This window comes from Symsagittifera roscoffensis, chromosome 9 (genome assembly GCF_963678635.1).
Source record: "Symsagittifera roscoffensis chromosome 9, txSymRosc1.1, whole genome shotgun sequence".
Taxonomy (NCBI): domain Eukaryota; kingdom Metazoa; phylum Xenacoelomorpha; order Acoela; family Convolutidae; genus Symsagittifera; species Symsagittifera roscoffensis.
In genome coordinates this window covers 7,886,410-7,907,273 of record NC_087070.1, presented here as the reverse complement: position 1 = coordinate 7,907,273, position 20,864 = coordinate 7,886,410, and the positions used below count along the sequence as shown (strand labels likewise).

General features: G+C 35.7%; 4 protein-coding genes across 4 annotated transcripts in view; all 4 read right to left on the bottom strand.

The window, feature by feature from the left end:
• Window positions 1-2,243, bottom strand: part of LOC134854296 (nuclear pore complex protein Nup93-like) — a 31,351-nt gene extending 29,108 nt beyond the window's left edge. Inside the window, exons 1-2 of the mRNA XM_063870494.1 lie at window positions 1,971-2,243; window positions 61-265 (exon numbers count right to left, since the gene is read on the bottom strand). Coding sequence (XP_063726564.1) covers window positions 61-265; window positions 1,971-2,213 — 448 coding nt within the window. The 5' untranslated portion in view covers window positions 2,214-2,243. The remainder of the gene's footprint in view (window positions 1-60; window positions 266-1,970) is intronic.
• Window positions 2,244-7,742: 5,499 nt separating this feature from the next.
• On the bottom strand, window positions 7,743-10,360 carry LOC134854582 (transcription intermediary factor 1-alpha-like). The gene has a single exon (XM_063870889.1). The coding sequence runs from the start codon at window positions 10,354-10,356 to the stop codon at window positions 9,328-9,330; it is 1,029 nt and encodes a 342-aa protein (XP_063726959.1). The 5' UTR covers window positions 10,357-10,360; the 3' UTR covers window positions 7,743-9,327.
• Window positions 10,361-12,741: 2,381 nt separating this feature from the next.
• On the bottom strand, window positions 12,742-16,094 carry LOC134854229 (transmembrane protein 50A-like). The gene is made up of 3 exons (XM_063870400.1): window positions 15,700-16,094; window positions 14,665-14,831; window positions 12,742-13,276 (listed from the first exon to the last, which is right to left on the bottom strand). The coding sequence occupies exons 1-3, from the start codon at window positions 15,890-15,892 to the stop codon at window positions 13,139-13,141; spliced, it is 498 nt and encodes a 165-aa protein (XP_063726470.1). The 5' UTR covers window positions 15,893-16,094; the 3' UTR covers window positions 12,742-13,138.
• A 3,629-nt stretch (window positions 16,095-19,723) lies between these two features.
• On the bottom strand, window positions 19,724-20,563 carry LOC134854704 (amine sulfotransferase-like). Its single transcript, XM_063871059.1, has one exon. The coding sequence runs from the start codon at window positions 20,561-20,563 to the stop codon at window positions 19,724-19,726; it is 840 nt and encodes a 279-aa protein (XP_063727129.1).
• Window positions 20,564-20,864: the final 301 nt, after the last annotated feature.

Genomic DNA, 20,864 nt, shown 5'->3' with positions numbered 1-20,864 from the left:
CCTCCCCCATAAAGAATAACGCTTTCCTCCAAAGTCTTTAACCCCCGCTCGTTGACTTACCAACTAGAGTGTTGAGTATGTTCTGTTTGTGTGTGTGCCACTGTCTCATCATACAGTCCCAGTGGCGTCTGTGGCTGTCCTCCAACACCCTCCTCGAGGTCTCCTCAATCAAGCCCACCACTATCCTCTGTCTCTCTCTCCTGAGAATACACTCCATGTCTTGCTCTTCAGTCCACTCTACTGATACTGTCTCCAACACTGGAACCTACATTTTGACCAACAAGAGGAGTTTCAAAACAAATGTTTAGGAAGAAGAGCTTTTTGTCTAGTTTTATGCCAGCTAGCTTGCCATGTTTTGAGTGGTTTCAATTAGCGCGAAGCTTTGGCTAGCGTCTGTGTTCATCAGGGCTGGCAACACCTGTTTTTTTAACAGAGTTTAATAAAACTACGCTAATTGAAACTACTCAAAACATGGCAAGATAGCTCGCATAATACGAGACAAAAACCTGTTTGCTTCAAGCAACGAACAGTTAAAATGAACAAACGTACGGCGGTCTATTTATTTGATGATTTAACTGCTCTGGTGTTTCGATACACCCTACAAAAAAGCCTTATTTTACCACTGTCTTCAAACATTTTTAAAAATTTTATTTTAAAAGATGACGTCCCTGATAAACAAAAGCTAGGCAGATATTCACGTCAAATTACATTACTCAAAACAGAGCATGGCAAGTAAGCTGGCATAAAACGTTAAAATACTTACTCATTCGAAACATGTTAGAGAAAAAAAGAAGAGAAAAACTAGATCTAACAATAATATCATTAAGATTGTCTCGAATAAAGTTCATTTGGAGGAAGACAATTGCCTGAGTTGAAATAGCATTGAAACAAAATTTACGGAGCATCAACTTAGCCGATAATACTTGGGCAGAATTTCCACACAACCCAATATGAGGTGAAGAAGTGATAGACCAAAAACTGAATTCTTTTAAATCAAAATAAAAAACTCAACTATACGAAAACGGAGTTGGTAACCCAATGATGATTCAAAAACATATACCAGTGGTTTTGAGATGTGAAAAAACTGACTTCAGTACAAGGCCAAACTTTGCACTGGATAGGCGCACAATTATGTGTCTGTATGTTCCTGGATTCCAGAGACAAGTCTTTAAACATGTTAAATTTTTTCGGAACGACCAAAGAAAATGAAAGAACAAAAGAAGAAAGGGAGCGTCGTTGTTGCGGAATCCGCTTACATTTCCCAAAAAGCACAGTTTGGCCTCGTAATGTTTTAAATTTTTCCACATCTCTGATGTATTTCAAGAGTAAGCACAATCCAGCCTTTCTTTAACAGACCAAAGATCCATAGGAACACATTCGAAAAACTCAAACCAGGCGAGGGAATCATTTGAAAAAATCGGGAAAAAAATCTGATTTTTACACTTTTTGCATCAGATAAAATCATACTTCACACAATTTGATCATCACTTCAAAGCGCACAATTTGAAGACTAGGCTCCATATACTGCTTTATAATGACGAGAAGAGAATGAAAAGAAAAACAAAAATGTAAAAATGCGTACCAAAACCGTATATCACGTCTTTTTTCAAAACAACTATCGGATTACATCAAAAAGATATTAAATTTCATAAAAATTGCTTAAATTACCAGAAAGGACCGTACTGTTGCGTCTAAGCCAACAAAAAACTCAAAAACGAACGAAAAAATTTTCCAATCGAACATTTTCCGTTTGAAAAAAAAAACGTTACCTCAAGACTAGAATAAGACGTAATCATTGCTAGAAAAATGAAGCATTCAACTGCCACTCAAAAAAATTTTAATAAAAAATGAAACAATTTGGATTTCTTGCAAAAAAAACTAGAACAAAAATGGTTTATAGACAGTAGTTGTGAAATTATCACTTTGGCTGGAGATGATGCTGATTATAATAGATTAAAAAAATCCCTTACCTCTTCAAGTCTTTTCAACTGACTCTGCATTTGTCCAACGTCCACTCCTTTCGCCCCTAACAGGACACTGGCCTTAGCTGAACTAGTAGACCCCACTGCCCCAGTCCTGGTCCAGAGATCACTACTGTTCTGCAGGATCTGCCACATGTTTTTCTCCAGTCGGGGGAAGTCTTCTGTGCCCCCGATGGAGGCAGACAGCTGTTCTGCCTGCTGCAAGAGACTCTCCAGTTCCATGGACTCCATCGTGTATACTATCTGAAAGCTACTTCAAATCTATATTTCTACTTATGAAGGTCGTTTGTAATAGCAAAGAAATAAAAGCTACTTTATTTTGCAAAGAGTAGTTAATTAATTGAAACGTACTGACGTAGTTTATTAACGTATATATATGGCAAAACCATCACGCCAAATTGACATGGCTATTCAAGAAAACAAGGTAAGGAAAACATTCCATCAAAATTGCTAAATAAAAGGTCGAAACTTGCATGAAGAAAACAAATCGAATCTCTAACTATTCCAAGCCCCTACCTATTGCAAAAGGGGGAAGTTCGTTATTAGGTACAAAAATCATTTAACCATTGCTTAAGCTCTTTTTAGGTATAGTTTTCACGCTTTCCGTCACTTTCTTCGAAAAGTCGGGACAAAACCAAAAAATTCAAACTCCTCTGAGATTCTCAAGATAAACTTAAAAAGACGAAAAATAACAAGAAACTAGCATTTTATTGTGGAAAATAGTTGTTCTAGTCGCTTGCAGTAGATAAGACCCATCAAACTCTTTCAAAAAAAAATTCAAGACGCGGAGAAATAAGATACGACAGCCGTTACTGTTGTTGGGCCCACGGAGTAAGAGGGCCAAAGGAGAGGTAACAAATACCACTACGATATATTCAAATACTTTTCAAATACTAAAAAGGTTACATCAATTGAGCGGAAAAGTTATTCGACTGAACCCTCGATTCAAAACCACTAAAGGAGTCTTAAACAGAGGCGAAGTTGCACTTCGCATACACAAGCAAAAATATGACCGATAACGCTACTGGGAAAAACTGAATGAGCAAAACTTTGAGTCAACAAAATTTCTCAAGTGACACACGCCAATTATGACGCATTAGCAGTAACATTCAATTTGAAAACAAAAACTACCAACTAACAGGCCTCAACTTATAGAGCAGTCTATGGAGCAGTAATAACGTGAAAAAATTAAGCGTAATCAAATCAAGAAGTTTTTTTTTAATTTGAGAATTTTTTTGTGAAAATCATTCCCCACACGCCATGTAAAGTACAAAGTGACAAATTTAGCTCCTAGTAACAACTGAATTATGGCAAAAAAAGTTTCCGTTAACCAATTTGGAACGAATTCTATTACGGATTAAATCTCCACTTACGCGTAAATAGCGTGAAATACATCGCGCGTTAATTGTCCCAAATTGGCCGAAATGGCAATTTTTAAGCCCCCATAACTTTACAGAAAATGATCACAGGTGCAATATCTTTCCAAATTTAAGCTCAGGATAACAATAATTTTTGAATGATACCTAAAAAAAATCCCGGCAAAAACGGCTAGTTAAAAAGTCGAAAATCGTCTGAAGAAAAAAAACCACCCCGAGCACAAAAATTCCGTTACTTTTGTTATGAAAGTCGGAATAATAAAAGTCTGTGTTGAAATCCTTAGCATTGGTTGTACTTAATAGTTGGTTATTGATCAAAATGAACACTTTCAAAATGAACACATTTTGTCACAACAATATTTGCAACTTAGGTTGGAAAAAAAATAGTTCATACTAGTGTTGCAACAAATGTTCAAATCAAGAGTTCGAACATTTGACACAAACATTCGAACGCTTATTCGAGTGTTGAACTTCAAAATTTCTGAGAGGTAATTTTTTTTCCACAAAAAACTTGAACCTGCGCAAAAAAAATAAATGAAAAATTTAATTTCGAGTCACGGAGTTAACAAATACCAATTATCACGCATGAAGATTTGCATATCAACATGCTCTCCAGATAACAAACTGCGTTTTTTTTGTTACCGCATCACCAGCTGTACTAAAAACACGCTTCGCATCACCAGCTGTACTAAAGGATACTCAAACAAAAAACCTCCTGCATGCGAGAAAGAAACGCCAATATAGTGCGCAACAGAGAAACCGTTTTAGTTCTTACTTCCGCATTTGCCTGCAAGGCTTTAAAAACGGCTCGAAACTATTTCGAGGTTCGCAATGCAAACAAAATGTTTCTGCTTGCGACTGAAAACATCATCACCAGAAACAGACAGACTGAAATCATAATCAGCCTATTGTCGATTCGAGAAGCAGCAAGGAAACATGTGTAAAGATTTCAAAACAAAAACGCCAGGGTGAAAATTAAGTCTGCGATGCTTCGGAGTGAGCTTTCAAACATCTATAAGAAATAACCGATAACGCAACGCAAAAAGAACGACAGCTTTTACCATTTGAACAACTCTAGGAGGGTGAAACAATAAATCGGTGCCAAATTACGGCTGGAGACCGACCTGAGAGCAGGGTTTTACCTTAAAATATAACTTAAACATATTATAAATTTTATTTTAAAACTATAATTCAAAATGGTCTACTCGTTTACGGGTGCACCAGTTTTCTACTCTTAACCTCTCTTTTTTACCCTGAAACACCAGAAAATCTAACGTACGAACGATTCATTTTAAGCACAAATTTGACAGCGTCACCGGACATTTTACTAGCAATGAAAAACTGATTGTATACAAGCTTTATGACCTTCTGAGATTTTGCATGCAAAGTTTCAATGGCCTACAATCGACAAAACTTTTGAACACCATGTTGACGCCATTCGAAACATAAACAGATCAAACAGATGGCAACACCAAAAACCATCAGTGAAAAAAAGCTTAATTCATATTCATAACAAATCAGGGGTAGAGAAATTATAGTTTAGTTGGGCGATAATCTGCTACCACGGAATCTTGAGTCCATGAAAAGGAACAAAAAGTTCAAAAATTGAAATAAAAATATATATGGGAAATATTGATCTGAACCGCTTTATTTTTGAAAACTAGTATTCGCTTGCCGTGTACCAAAAATTCAATCACAGCGATTGGGTGCTATTATACCCCCATTTTAGGTTGGGAATCTCGCCCAATAATCTGCCCCCTCAAAATGCTAACTTTCGAGATATCAACGTTTTTATGATTCAACAGATTTTTCCTAAACTTGGGTTTTTTCTATTTCCAGGTTCAGTGAAAAGGGACATTGTCCTCATGCTATTTGGTATAATGACAATAAGTAAACTGAACAATTTTTAATGAACTCGACTTTCCATTAAATTATTTATTCGTAACACTAAAGAAGTTATAAATTCTATACCTAAAAATATTAATATTACATCTAGTTAATTAATACGTTAACATTAATTTTTGTAGTATACCCTGGGTACACTCTCAGAGGTCATTGAATTTGAACGCTGTCTATCTATTTCCTTTGCATACCTGTTGTTTCATATAAATATAACAAGACTGCTCGTATCAGGACGAAGCCCAGAATGTTCCGACTGCCTTTAAGATTTATGGAGCAGCAGTAAAAACATTTAAAAAAATTAATTGAAATAAAACAAAATGAATTTTTTTTTAATTTGAAAATTTTAAAGGAAAATCATCCCCCCACACACCATATAAAGTACAAAAGAATAGAATTCGCTCCTAGTAACAAATCAATTATGGCAAATAAGCTTCGTTCAACCAATTTGAAACGATTTATAAGACGGATTAAATCTCCGCTTACGCGTTAATCGTCCCAAATTGGCCGAAATGGCAATCTCATAACTTTACGAAAAATGATCACAGGTGAAATATCTTTTCAAATTCAAGCTCAGTACAACAATACTTTTTGAATGATATTAAAAAATTCCGTCGAAAATGGCTAGTTAAAAAGAAAATTTGTCAGAAGAAAAGAAACCCACCCCGAGCACAAATATTCCGTTACTTTCGTATCGAAAGTCGGAACAGTAAAGTCTAACAAAAATTTGATACTGTTTGCATATCTTTCAATTTATACAATTGAAGAAATAAATTCGTTCTTTCTTTTTTTTCGTAGAAATTACAGAACTTTATGACAAAACAAGCACCAAAACAGATCGAATTGGACCAAATTTTTTTAACTGCTTAAAATGACTTCTGAGCACCTATTTTTTAGAGATAAGAAAACTATTTATGAAGATATTTTCACAAAAAGACAGAACATATAAAACTTAATTTATGTGTGGGATATTGTCAAGGTATTCTCCAGAAGTAATTGTTTTCCATTTCCAAGAAGTAAATTTTTACCAAGTAAATTATTTCAAACTTTTAGATTTTACCAGGCTTCGTTTTGGACTTGCTCTTTTGAGTTCAAAAGAGAAAGATCTAGAGAAACTGAATAGTTTAGGAGGAGGGAATGTGTACACAGAAGCGCAGCTGCGTTTGGCAAATACTAGCAAGACACGTCAAAAAGTAGCTCTATAAAGTGAAAAAAAAATTTAGAATTAAGCCCAGAATCAGCTAAAATTCAGCTATGTGTCGGAATCGATCCTGCGATCTAGAGATTAGGAGTCTCAAGTACTAACAACTCAGCCACCAAATGAGCAATTTTAATTGCGAGTTAGATGGGAAAAAAAGAAGGTTCGTAATAAAACACTATGCTTGCTAGTGTAAAAAAGTCACTTTGTGTTCGTTCATTTAGATGTTGCGGCTCTTTTCCAGTTTCCCAGCCCCCTCGTAAAATTAAAAATTAAGCGATTCAAAAATTCTTCACCGTCATTTTGCTTGTAAGAAAATTGTAAAAATTTGTTCACTAGTTCACGCTGACACGTTTTGAAGAACAAGAAAAGTAGTTTAAAGTAGACTTTCATATATTTAATTTCAGAAAAAAAACTAAAGGGGGAACTGGAAAAGAGCCGAAGTTGATTCCAGCAAATGGCTCATGCTTTCCAAGCAGATCAAACAGAAAACTTTGTTTTATTTGTTTTAGAAGCAATATCCACGTACAACAATCTGTTGCCCGTAAACATCTTTATGAGGACCAAAAATCTCATTTCTACCGCGAAAGTAAATCAACTTTCGGAACAACAGAAAAACCAGCTTACCATCAACGGATGTTTGAACTTCACGAAAAACTTGGCAGACATTCCAAAACTATAGGAGGCAAATGCTAGCGCTCTCTAAACGTCTGTTAGCGTAATTGTTCAGACTTTCGATACGAAAGTAACGGAATATTTGTGCTCGGGTGGGTTTTTTTTTCTTCAGACAAATTTCGACTCTTTAACTAGCCATTTTTGACAGAATTTTTTATATCATTCAAAATGTATTGTTGTCTTGAGCTTGAATTTGAAAAGATATTTCACCTGTGATCATTTTTCGTAAAGTTATGAGGGTTTAAAGATTGCCATTTTGACCAATTTGGGACAATTAACGCGCGATATAATTCGCGCTATTAACGCGTAAGCAGAGATTTAATCCGTCTTATAAATCGTTCCAAATTGGTTGAACGAAGCTTATTTGCCATAATTGATTTGTTACAAGGAACGAAATCTATCTTTTTGTACTTTATATGGCGTGTGGGGGGATGATTTTCATGAAAAATTTTCAATTTTAGAAAAAAAAATTTCATTTTATTTTATTTCATTTTTTATGTTATTACTGCTGCTCCATAAACCTTAAAAGGCAGTCGGAACATTCAGGGCTTCACCCTGATACGAGCAGTCTTGTTTACGATTTCGGGTCGAATCAAAATGATGATACCAAACTTTAATTCAAAACTATGACAATTATAGTTATTTAGAACCACATGACTTTAACTCTGATAATACACGAGAACAGATGGAAAAATAAACTTTACTCTGTTGATATTCAGTTAGAGATGGATAAACAGATATGATATGGATATGGAACTTCACTGAGTAGATAGATTACATTTGAAAAAGAAATTTCGTGTTAATGTATTCTCACACAAAGGCAAAAAGGAGCTTCAGAACTTTTGCGATACAGCGCAAGTATAGATAGCATTGCAATCCTGTCAAAAGAAATTGAGACAGAAATGACAGTCAAATAATATTTGAAAAACTACATATACAAAAATTTCAAACATTTTATCTTGATCGACGTTGATTTTATGAAAAGAACGCACAGAACATAATCAACAGCGTTAAATGAGCATTTAGTATCGCTTAGCGACCGGTCACTAAGTCGGTAATATAGATCTCTTTAACTATTCCCCTCCCCCTGTGGTACCTAGTAACGAATTGCCAACCGTATAATGAAATCACTCAACGATTAAGCAAATGCGAATTTAGCAACTAGCAACGAATCTCCCACTTAGCAAAAGGGAGGATATTTAAAGAGACTCAGTAATACTTGCGTAAACAACCGCACTTAGTAAATTTGTTATAAAATTTGCTATTAAGTTTCAAAAAGAACTCATAGCAAACCATACCGCCCCAAAACATACAAAAACAATTAACTTTACTTTACCGCTTCAAACGACACGATACAAGGTGGCTAAACCGATTTAACATAAGCCGAAACAATGAGGAACGTATTGAAAATTAAAAAAATTGTGTTTTACAGGTAAATTTACGTAAATTAACAAGAATTTCATGTATACTTGAAGTTGTTTCAATTAGAAAATATTCATACATTAGAAATTAAGTAATTAAATTCTTCTTTTTATTCTCTTCTGCTAGATACAAACGGAAAGATCACAATAGAAAAGCTCCAAACACATAATTATCGACTGATTGGTTTTCGTCAGTTTGCTTTAAAACGGGACACAGATAGAAGTTGGGAAATTTTGGAATACCGCTAGCAAATACTTCTGGTTTATTCTCCCAAGAAAAACGCTGTTGGACGGTATATGTCGAATTGACCAGTCGTAATCCCTGCGGTGCAAGTGTTTGCATAAGCCCCACATTTTCTTGCATCGCGTATGCTCCATGCATGTTTCCCATGGGGTTCGCCCAATTGGTAGCTGTGGACAAAACCGTAACCGACTTGGTAGCTACAGACCAACACATAAGCATATTCTCATTTAACTCAGTAATATGGTCAATTGATTCCAGCTGATGAACTCCTTTGCTGATTTTCTCAGTCCAAGCATTAGCTGGGTAGAGAGCAATGATGTCACAGTTCTGATCAATGAAGAAGAGATTATGGTCGTAAAAGCTGCTCATTTCGATTTTGGGACAGTGATCACAGGCGAAACTCATATTCTGGTCGTGAGTGAACCGAACTCTCCTCGCCTCTGCATCCCAGTAAGACCACTCAGCAGAATTATTATTGTGCCGAAAATTATATGGCCACAAGAAATTAGCACATCGCGGGTAATCAAATGGTTCAAAACGGCGATTTTGAAGAAAATATTTTTTTTGCAGATTTGTCTTTCAGCAGGATTATTAAATAACCAACATATGCACAATCGAAAACATGAGTGATTTCTACATTACCAGTCAATCTTTCAACACATCCAGGGCCGTTCGAACTTTGAACACCATTTTTAGAAACCGATAAAGTAGAAACTTTGATTTCACATTGATGCACAATTTCTACTCTAAATATAACAGAGCCGGCAAATCCCGCAAGATAAAAAACCTCACCTCTGGATGTTTTTATGAGCTGCTCAAATGTATCCCCGATGTCTTCGAAAACTTTCCGAGCATCTCCAAAATCACAAGAAAAAACTTTGCTTTCTTTTACAATCGAATCATTGTAAATCGGTTCGAAATTCTGTACATTTTTAGCAGTTGCAACTATATCTTTCAGCAATCTTGGGTTGGATTGACTCAGCAACTCTCGCGTCATTTTCTGCAAATCCAACAACTTCTCATAAATGCTTTTCAATTCACTGGATAAATCATTGTTTAATTCCAACTTTTCATCAATTTTTCGCAGCAGGTGTTCTTCCAATTTTTTACATTCCTCTTTAACCATCTCTTTCAAATCATGAACGAGTTGCTTGTTTTGACTATACACATCCGCATTTGCCTTTTGTTTTAGTCTCAGTGGCTTTTCCTTCATTTCTAATTCCTCCAATATCTCGAAAACCTTAGCTTTCACTTCCGACGCTTTTTCGTCCACAGACTGAAACTTGTGATCGCTGTGATTTCCAATACATTTCAAGCAGAACGGAACGTCGCAAGTCGCACAATATTCTGTGCAGATTAAACTGTGCTTAGAACATGTTAATGGTTCGTTTCCTTTCGAATCCACGACCGTATGGCCTTTACGAATGTGTGCAATCACACAGTCTTCGCAAAGAAACTCAACGACGGCCGCATTATCTTGTTTCTCAGAGCAGCTCTGGCATCGGTTGAGTTTGATGTTTGGGAAAGTGTCTTCACAGCTGACACAAACAGAATTACTCATTTTAGTATCTGAAAACGAAACACTAGCTGTTACTTAGAAAAATCTGTTGATAAAACTTGACATGATTATAATATTCAAATGCTAACGACATCGCTACGCATGAATCAGTTTGTCAAAAATATTATGAATTGGGTAAGTTACCAATTTTTGTCATCGAGTTGAAACATAGCAGCGTTCAACAATTATGAACCATAACCGAACAGCTTTATGCATGTTGCTTAGGAACGGCTGTAGCCGAATGGGCAAGGCACGCTCTTTTGAACACGGATGTCGTACGTTCAAACCAAAATCCTGGACAAAAGGGTCCAATGTCATCTGCTTCACCTTCCAATTCTTACTGTAAAACTGGTCCAAAAAATTAATTCCTTTCTTTTTATGTTTTCTACAACAAAGTTGTTTTACACGTACTCGTCTCATGGTTCTTTTTAAATATCCTTTATCTATAAAGAGGGCAAATTTTTCCTACAGATGCGAAGCGGACTTCGCAACACTTGCGAAGCAAAACACACATTGCGCTACAAAATAGTGAATGAAAAAAGTCAAAAAAAAAATTTGAAAAATTATTTGGAAAAAATTACTTGAAAAAATAATTTGACAAAATTTGAAAAATTACTGCTACAAAAACTTAATTTGGTATCGGATGAAGTTCATAGACAGCCCTATAAAAAGGATATCAATTACCGAGCTCCAACAAACTTTGGGTGAAACATGTTGAGCCAAAACAAAACTGTTGTCATAAAAAAACTTCATAAAATTTGAAAGTTTTTCCGACCCATCCAAACTGGACACAAAATCCCAAACGGATATATTTTGCCCTCGAAATAACGCAAAATAAGTTGACTAGGTCGCTATAAGAGACACTGAAACTGTTTGAATATTTAAAAAAAAACGATGAACAAAAAAAATTCAAAATCAGACATGGTAAATTTACAAAGTTGTGAAGTTTCAGTTATAGAAAGACCTGTTTAAACTGAAACAAAACCCATGCTTTAAAAACCAATAGAAACCTTACCAGATAAAAAATGCGTTTCAAAAACGGCGGAAAATGAACCGACAAAAATTAGAACGAAAAACACGAACCGGAAAATTGCGATTTGATTTTTTTTGAAAAAATAATTACAAACTGAAACGGGCTTGAACTAATTACTACTTAAGTAACTACGTAGTACTTTGTTTTGAATTTTCAAGCAACTGAGCAAGTCAGAAGATATCCTCTAGAAGTGGAGATATTGTGCCTAAAGTTATAAACGGGAAAAAGTCTAGTAACCGATTGCAATACCCTTGCTTATCGCAAGGGGAAAAAGTATCGTGATCCCATACAAATTTTCAAATTATCTCCATTCAATGATACTGCAATGAACGCAAGTAAAGAGAAAAAATAAACAAAAAATATTGGCTTGTTTTTTGAAAATCTCACTTTCGAACTTCCAAAAAACTAGATGCCCTTAACGCTCTTTGAAATTCTAGACGAATTTATGATTGACACATTTTTGATAAAATCAACCCCATTTGAGAAAACTGGATGAAAATATTTATACTTCGCTGGTAAATCTGAAAATTTAATTTTCGAAACTAGAAGTCAATTACGTTTTTCGTGAACTTTTCACTTTTGCTGTTCGATAGTGGAGTTTGCCTTCCTTCTAGCAAACGATATGAACTAAATCAACAAGATTTCTATAAGAGTACTCACTCCGTTCATTACTCCTTGAACGAAATTTAATGTTCTCTAGGATATTGTAAGGTGAATGTAAACAGCATCTGTGTACACCAATACAATTGGGATAGAGATAATAAGAAAATAATAAGATAATAATAATGTTACACTATGATGCAAGACTTCATTCGTAATTACCCATTTTAACAAGTCATTGACATTGATTCAAAATAGTTCGCTAAAACACCCGTTGTGCAGCATCAAAACGCATCATATACAAGTTTTTAGACTATTCTATATAATAATTTTAAGACACTGGGCATATCGCCAAAAAAACTTCAGTATTAAAATGAAAAAATTGAAGATAGCTGTTTCAATTTTGATTGCGGTTCGAATTGCGGTTGTAAGAGTTCTGTATAAAACCATAAATCGGCCCATTATGACTTACATTTTCCCTGATTATACTTCTGAGGTGAAAAACATCCGAATTCAAACGTCCTTCTCACTATACATTGCGGCACTTCAACATAGTATGGTCAGGCAGGGGCGGATTTAGGGGGGGACCCCTCTCCCCTCAGAGATTCGACCTCCTATATATGCTAACTTTGAGGGGGAGCGCGCGCCAAAAAAAACGCGATTTTTTTGTCAACGCCCTCGAGAAAATCCTAGATCCGCCCCTGTGGTCAGGTTAAACATGACTTCACAGCCGATGCAATGTTCTAGAAAGAATACAAACATTTGAGATTTCAATTACAAATTGCTTTTTTCTTAAAGCAAAGGGAAGGTTCATTTTAATTAATAGTCTAAATTCAATACTGAGTTTACAAAACATAAAACGCCTCATTTAACTACAGAAAAATCTCGGCACAGTATCTGTGACAGATCCGAACTCAAGTAAATAGTTCAATATAAAAACAAGCCGAAGTATAAACCAGCTACTCGGTAAATTAGACGAAAAAAAAATACTTGACAGTTAAATAATAATTATGTAATGATTGTGTTATAGTTACGAAAGTTATGCAAGATTCTCGCAAATGACGTAAGCTTTGGCTGGCTTACACACTAAGCGCATTTTCGGCTGGTTTAATCAAACTCGATTACGTCTTCGTTTTTAAATTGAGCAATGAATTAAAAGGAGCTGTCTTCTTCTTTTCGTGCAAATTTGTAGATGGAGGATGCGAGGAAAATGCAGAGATTCTGGGCCATAATTCCGATTCCCGCCCACACCGGAGGGGGATTAGTTTGACTCTGCTTGGTCACATATCCCTGAAAAAAGACTGCTTTTGACAATAAAACGCTAACTTCTGAATAGCCGCGTGAAAAAAAAAACTATTTTCATCTGGCATTTCTTCAATCATTTATTTCTTTACTATGCTGGTGAACAACAAAGATCACTCGGCTCTTTTCCACGCCACCTACCCCCCCCCCCTCCCCCCTCCCCACACACACACATTCCAAATTTTCGTTAGGAGTGTTTTTCATTACATAATTGAGTTTTTAAACAATTCAGTTATGTACGAGGTAATTTCAGATAAGGTACACCGTCTGGTCGTCACGCTATCTTATTTTCGGCCGGATAGATTCGTGCAACTTCTTAGTCTAATACCGATCCTAATCTTACTCTTTTATCTCCTAGTCTCAATAGATCTAGTGAATACTGGTATTTGCGAGATAAGATATCAAACAGAAACTGTTCTGAAGGAGAACGACTGTTTGCTGAATTGTATTCATTTTGTTCTGTTGCTGAAACTATTGTAAGTTATTGTAAGTGTTAGTTATGGATCATGATTGGTTAGTCAGAAATATTTTATAGAGATAGTTTATATTGGATATTAATACTAGTTTTAAACTGGTTCCATTATGACAGCGTAGAAACCGTTTTTCAAAACTGAAATTCAGATGTGGGAGAGTGGGAGTCCAAAAGAGCAGACCACTCATCTTTTCGGGATGTATTTCGGCGATCATAAGTTTGCAACCACTAGAACGCCTCAACCATGAAAGAACATAATTCAAAGCTCTGTTAAAATCTTAGTCGCCATCTTGCAACAACAGATTACTGAGGTTTTACTAGATTGAATAAACGTTTGCCATTGCTACTAAAGCGAGCTTAGCGGCGAACTCAATAAATGTTGTTTATTTTTTTACGCAACGATCCCATACAGGAGCTAATTTTAGCGCAACTGATCACTTCAATGAAACAAACACGTTCATTTTATTCTTTTTTCCATAATTGACTTTTATTTAAATGTATTTATTTGTAATTGATTTCCATTTAACTGTTATGTCAGAACTGATTTTCATTTAATTACGGCTTTTGTTCGTAACAGCTACTTGGTACCACTCACAACTGACTGCGACAGGATTTGCATGATTTGAGTGGTAGGGCGTTCAGTTTGAGATTGTCAGAGATTGTATTCGATCTCTTGTCATGGCAATGATAGTGTGTTAGGACGGGCAAAAGTGGTACCACGTGAAAGTTCTAGCGTTCTAGATGCAAAAAAATGACCTTGAGTCGCAAAAACAGATCTTCGCTCAACCAAGTACTGGAATGTGGTAAAAATAATACAATCGGACTATGCTTAGACAGGCGTGATAGCCTCTAATATATCCTCTGCGAATCGCAGAAACATCAGTTAATATTTGACGTGACTTGCCTGAATGAATATCCATATGCTGGCGATGACTGCCCCGAACGCGAGCATGAATCCGAGGAATAGCCAGATGCGAGCCACCATGGGACTGAGACAGGTGTCCACATCTCCTCGGATGACCCCGTTGGAGAGGGCATTCACCATGAAGAAGGAAAGAGTGCCCAATGCACCTAAAAACATATGTCACAATTCAAGATAGATAATCACTTGTTTTGTTTTTCACATTTAAAAAAGCAGATTAAATTGTACCATTTGGAATATGGAATGGATTTTGATTACATCTACAACAACGAGCCGACAGGATTTTCAGCCTAAGTGACTTCTTGCAGGTCAAATTTTAATAAATTTCAAGATCTCGAAAACATCATAGATATACTCCTCGGTTGCTTTTTATCAACTAATTAGTCACCGATATATCATTTCGGTCCCTGGTAAAAGATTACTATCTCAAGATACTACCCATATCTGGTATCATTTTTAGTCTTACTTCGTTTTTTAATAACTCGACGCCGTTAAATATACTGTCCTTACTTCTAATAAGACCGCTATCTACAATAAAAAAGGATCCATCGTTAACTACTGTCTATACAACCTGATTCAATTCCAGAATTCTTGAAATTACCAAAACGAAATAATTGTAGCGTTGTGGCGCATTCGGCAGTGATTGTGCCCAGCAGCCATATGATGGCGGGTTCAAACCGCACGATCTCGCTGCACTTTTCAAGATGAGCGCTAACAAGTTAGCTATAGCTTAATGCGCTAACCATAATCAAATGAGCTCTAGTTAAAACTTAAATAACTAACCACCGGGTTAGGTCTCGGGGCTGGTTGACTAAAAAATTGGGCTCTTTTGAGTTTAACCTACCTGCGAAATTTTCAGTGTTTTTTTTAGTTCACATTTGGCGTGCGGACTAATTAGGCCATGAGAAACATGTTTGGTCTTCATTCTTGACCTTTTAAAACCCCCAGTTACACCACAAAGTTGATGCTTATGTGAGGTGGAGTAGGGGGGATCCATAATTTGTTATAATGACTAACCTGCTATATGGTATGCTTTGTGCAGCTCCCCTCCACTTGTGTACGTGCATGCAGTGTCAATCAGAATCCACCAGCCGACGAAGAAGAAAGCCCCACTAACTGCAGATGCCACCATATTGCGCTTGTCTTCGAACCTTTCCCTGATTCCCTCGCAACAGTCCTCACAGGAAAACCGGTCACAGAAGCCAGACATTGTAACCAGTCACAGTTGTACTGTATTTATTGCAGATTCAAGTGCTTGTTTGAACAAAAAGAAGATATGCTTTCTGGCATAAAACGAATTTTCCAATCTTGCCGATTGATGTTGGCTGTTCAAAATTCAAAGAAAATCCTCATTAAATCACCCACTTTCTTCAACAATGGAAGGGGAGAAACACGTTAGTGTAACGAGCAAAAAATCTGAAATAAAAACATTTGAAAATACATATTTCATGACTATTCTATGAGGTTTTATAACGCATGATTTAGGATAACGATTTTCCTATTTTTTGTAAACAAAGAATGCCCAGGTTTGTCGCTAAAAAGCACTTCTGAAGCTAACTAGTTACGTCCAGAAAAAGAATATTCCAACCAACTTTTCAGTTGTTAATCCACCAATTTTTGGAGCGAAACTATCCATAACTAAACAATTTCTTTAATTAAACAGGAAAAAAGTTTGGCTGGATCAAAAAATTTATCAAATTGTTCCGCATGAATCAAATTTATTTACACAGAGGCGAAGCGGACCTTAGCACCACTTGCAAAACAAATATGTGCCATAATTTTTCAACAATCAAAATATAACAAAGGTTGGCTCTATATATTTTTAAACCCTTATGATTCATAAAAAGCTCACTTGACAAAATTGAACCAGGCAAACACATTTGTGAAAAAAAATCGGAACAATGTTTTCCACGCCATAGTTCAGGTAAAGAAAATTATTTTTTCCCCCACAATATGGCAATACGTTCTGAAAAAAAGAAGAACACAGAGACAAAAAATTTCCAAAAATCCCAAACTTTGTGAAAACCAATATCAGAAATCCGACAAAGTTTTTCGGTCACGCAAAAAAAATATATTGAAAAAAAACAGACACTGGCCAGTAACAAACCACGGACCTGCTGGCCAGATTTGTTAACACAGCGGTGAAACTGAGCTTTGCATCACTTGTGATACAAAAAAATCTACCAAAAAAAAACATTATAAGGTAGGTAAGATCTACTCTTTTTTAAACCGTTACAATTCATAACGGCTCATTTGAGAAAATCAAATCAGACTAGAGATTCATTTGTGAAGAAAGATGAAAATCTGAACATTTTATATGGCATATAATTTAATTTTAAAATATACTAATGCAATCAGTTCAAGCTGCTACAGAAAAATTGAAAATTTAAACATTAGGAAAAAAAGCAGAATACAAAGACAATTTTTAAAAAGCTTCCAAAAATTGTTTCAAAATATCAAAAACCGCCAAAGATTGAGTTGTTGACCTGAAAAACAAGTATTTTTCATTTCGACTACATTTGCTTTAAAAAATATTTCTTTCAGTATCTAGATAACAAAACAACAATTGTACCAGTTTACAAGCGCAAATTGTCAGTACAAGAAAATCAAAACTATTTGCGATATACACGAATGTTTATTACAAAAAGAAATGTTAACGGGATTTCAAAAGGAACAATCTTTTACCAAATTTAAAAGTTTGATTGAATTTGATTTGAATAGGATATTTCATTCGAATGTATCTGTCAATTATTTGTGGCATCCGATCTTGCGAAAACAAATATGAAAAACAAATTGAAACGCCCGAGTACAATATTGCTTCCCCCTTCGTGGTAGGAACAAAAGACTTAACACAATCAAATGATTGACGTATAAAAGCGCAAAATTAGCTGATGACATAATTCGGCTAAAAAGTAAGTTATATGATTCTGTTTAGAAAAATCTCGCTGAGTTAGGGGTTCAATCAACTGATCTATCACCTGTTTCTGAAAAAAAAAATTGTAATTAAAAACAAACATATCTATTTGGGTGCCGGACATCAAGCCGACGGGACTTCAAGCTGAATCGGAAAATTAGGGACTTCAAGTCGAAAATTTTGTCACTAAGTCATGAAATATGATTAATTTGAAACTTTTTTTGAAGAAATTCTCAATTTCATGATCTTTATTCGGTAATTATGAGCGTTTTCATAAAATTTAAGCCTCCAAATGATGTTTAGGAAAGTTGAAAAATAAAACACGGTTGATGGTAAGTTTTTTTGTTTATAATTTATGCATTTCAAAAAACGGCTGATGTTATTAACGGATGCCAATCCCAAGTGATTCTTTGTCATAAATAACGCTTATTATGGAGTAAAATAGCTTACGATTTTGACAAGCAACGTTTTACAGATGAAAAAATAATGATTTGAGGTGCTTGTAAAGTTTAATTTTCGGCCTGAAGTCCCGTCGGCTTGTTGTCCTAGACCCATCTATTTAAGCACTTGGAGCAGTGGCTGACTTCATCAATACAGTAAGCAAAACATCGACGACGTACTTCAAATTACAGACTGTGAAGGATCTCTTTAACTATTTGCCCTTTCGCAAAAGGGAAGACTCGTTAGTAGGTACAAAATCGCATATGTTTAAACCGTTGAACTAATTCATTATTGGTGTGGCAATTCGTTACTAGGAACCAAAGAAGGGAAATGCTAAAAGAGATCCACTCTATGTCTAAGATAAACAAACATTTCATAGGCTCCCTTATTTGATCTTCATTTAAATTAAGCGCAGTAACCCATCCTAACATGCATCGGTTATCCTAACATGCATTTTAAACTTAAGATTCATTAAAAAAATGCAAAAATTTGGAACAGACAAAATTAATGTAAAAAGCAAATGACCTATTTCAGACAATTCAAAACGCTAAATCTTATTTTTCAGACAAAAAGTTCAACTAATACTTAAATTTTGCATGCGAAAATCAATCAAAATTTGCTGCTTGCTCGTTTTAATATGATTTATGTTTTCTTTCTTTTTGCAACTTGTTAGAGAACAGCTGAAGCTCTGAAAGAAATACGAGAAAGAGAGTTGGATATCCACTTGTATTCGTTTTGTTTCGAAATGAATCGAAACAAAGCTCTGAAAAGAAATCATCAAGTATCATAAAGCTTTAATCTTAATTCAAAAATGCGTATAAATTTTGACGGGTCACAGAAACGAATATAAGCATAGACGTGACTCGGATTTTTGCACCACTTGCGATTCAACCCAAACGTAAAAAACACTAGTCGAAAAAAGCTAGGTCTACCAAATTTTACAATTTCGTATGACGCGATAGAAGTTCCCTCAAGTCAAATATGCCTGACATATGAATATATTACATTAGCAATGGAGAAAACTTACGAAGAGGAAACAAAGCCGACACTCTTAGAAAAGACACAATTATGAGCCTGAAAAAAATTCTAAAAAAAAATAAAAAGTCTCCCTGAAACTATGATACTATCAATTGAAACTACAATGAAAGTTGCTTACAGTACAATTAAAATCCGTAGTGTGGCATCTAAGCCGGCAATATTTGGGCAGACACCAGTTGTGGAAAAAATATATATTTATAAAAAATATTAAAAGTTTCAAACCCCCTGAAACTACAATACAGAACACAAATGAAACTTCCTTACAGCACAAATAAAAACTGTGATGCGGCAACAAGGCCAAAAAAATTGAGCTGACAAACGAAAATCGGACAATTAAACTTTTACCGGAAAACAATTTTCAATTGCATACATACTGAAAAAAAAACAAGGTCTGGCCGGGAGTCGAACACCAGATATTGGGGTGCAATGGTGACGCAGTTACCTCAAGGCGAAGAGCGAAAAACTTAAAAATTGTTAATATTCAAAATTAAAGCAAATTGAAACTCTGGAATAAAGGTTGTTTTCGGAAAAAGTCTAGTTCCCAATTACAAGACACTTGCTCTCGAAGTGTAATTAAGAATGAAAATATATTTAATTATCTGAATATAATAAACTATGACCCCAATACAAATAATTTCGATATGATCATTACACCAGAAACTTGTCAAGATATCCAGTGTCCGAGAGACTCTCCCGCGTCCGTCTGTCAAAATCATCAATCACTTCCTTTGAAAGTTTCTTCTCGTATGACTTTGACTGTCCTTGTCCAATGAACGAATCAAAAATTTGAATCCTGTTAGACATACTCTCAATTGAAGTTGCCTCTTTAATTGCCTTTAATTTCTCATCCGATGGTTCAAAGCCCAGAAACTTTCCCAGTGCTCTAACATTGGAGTCGAAATCAGCTAACAAATCCTCGTAAAACATCACGAAACATGTTTCAGGATTCTTGTTGATATAATTGAACCAGTATTTGCACCAATTCCAGTAGCCGCCGTAGTTCACAGTTCCATCCTGAAACTCTTTCACGAAAGAGTCAAAACTTTCTGGCGCATCAAGCCGAGCGTTCGAATGGTAAAACTTGTGAAAGCTGATAACGCAGTCTTTCGGATTTCGAAATATAAACACGCATTTCCGGTGTTTCTCTTGGATCTCTTTGGGCGCCGATTGTACAGGCAAGTGAGTCTTAAAGAACCTCGGGGACTCTTGCCTCGCGACTCTGACATCCACAGGTTCCGTGAAAAAGTGGGATACTAGTTCTAGGAATGTAAAGTGATGAGCCAGCGTCTCGCCATCCGTGACCTCTTTCAGGAACTCTGTGTCTCGTTTAAGAGCCAGCATGATGTTCTGAGTCCAGGTCGTTCCAGTTCTGGGATAAGATAGCAGGAATACATCATCATCTCGAGTCTCTAAATTATAGGTTCTATCAATCGTATCTTCAGTATGACTTCTTGTCGTTTGGAAATAAGTGTCCTTGATTAAAACCATTTTTAAACTGAACTAGAAAACCTTATGCCAAAAGCCCCTTACAAATCCCAAATATTGATTAACAAAGAGCTAATAATTGAACAACTTCAACGATGGCCTAACTCAAACATAAGTTAGATCCCTCCGTCGAGATTCGGTAATCCGAAAAGCTAATAATTAACTCGAAACTTTGATCTCAAACCACTGCAAAATTACCAATGCATTCATGGGCACAAATTATTTCTTCAATAGCCGTGTTGAACTTGAAACACATTGTGTGCAAACGTGTAGACGTTACTTCTACGCAATTGAAGTTCAAAAT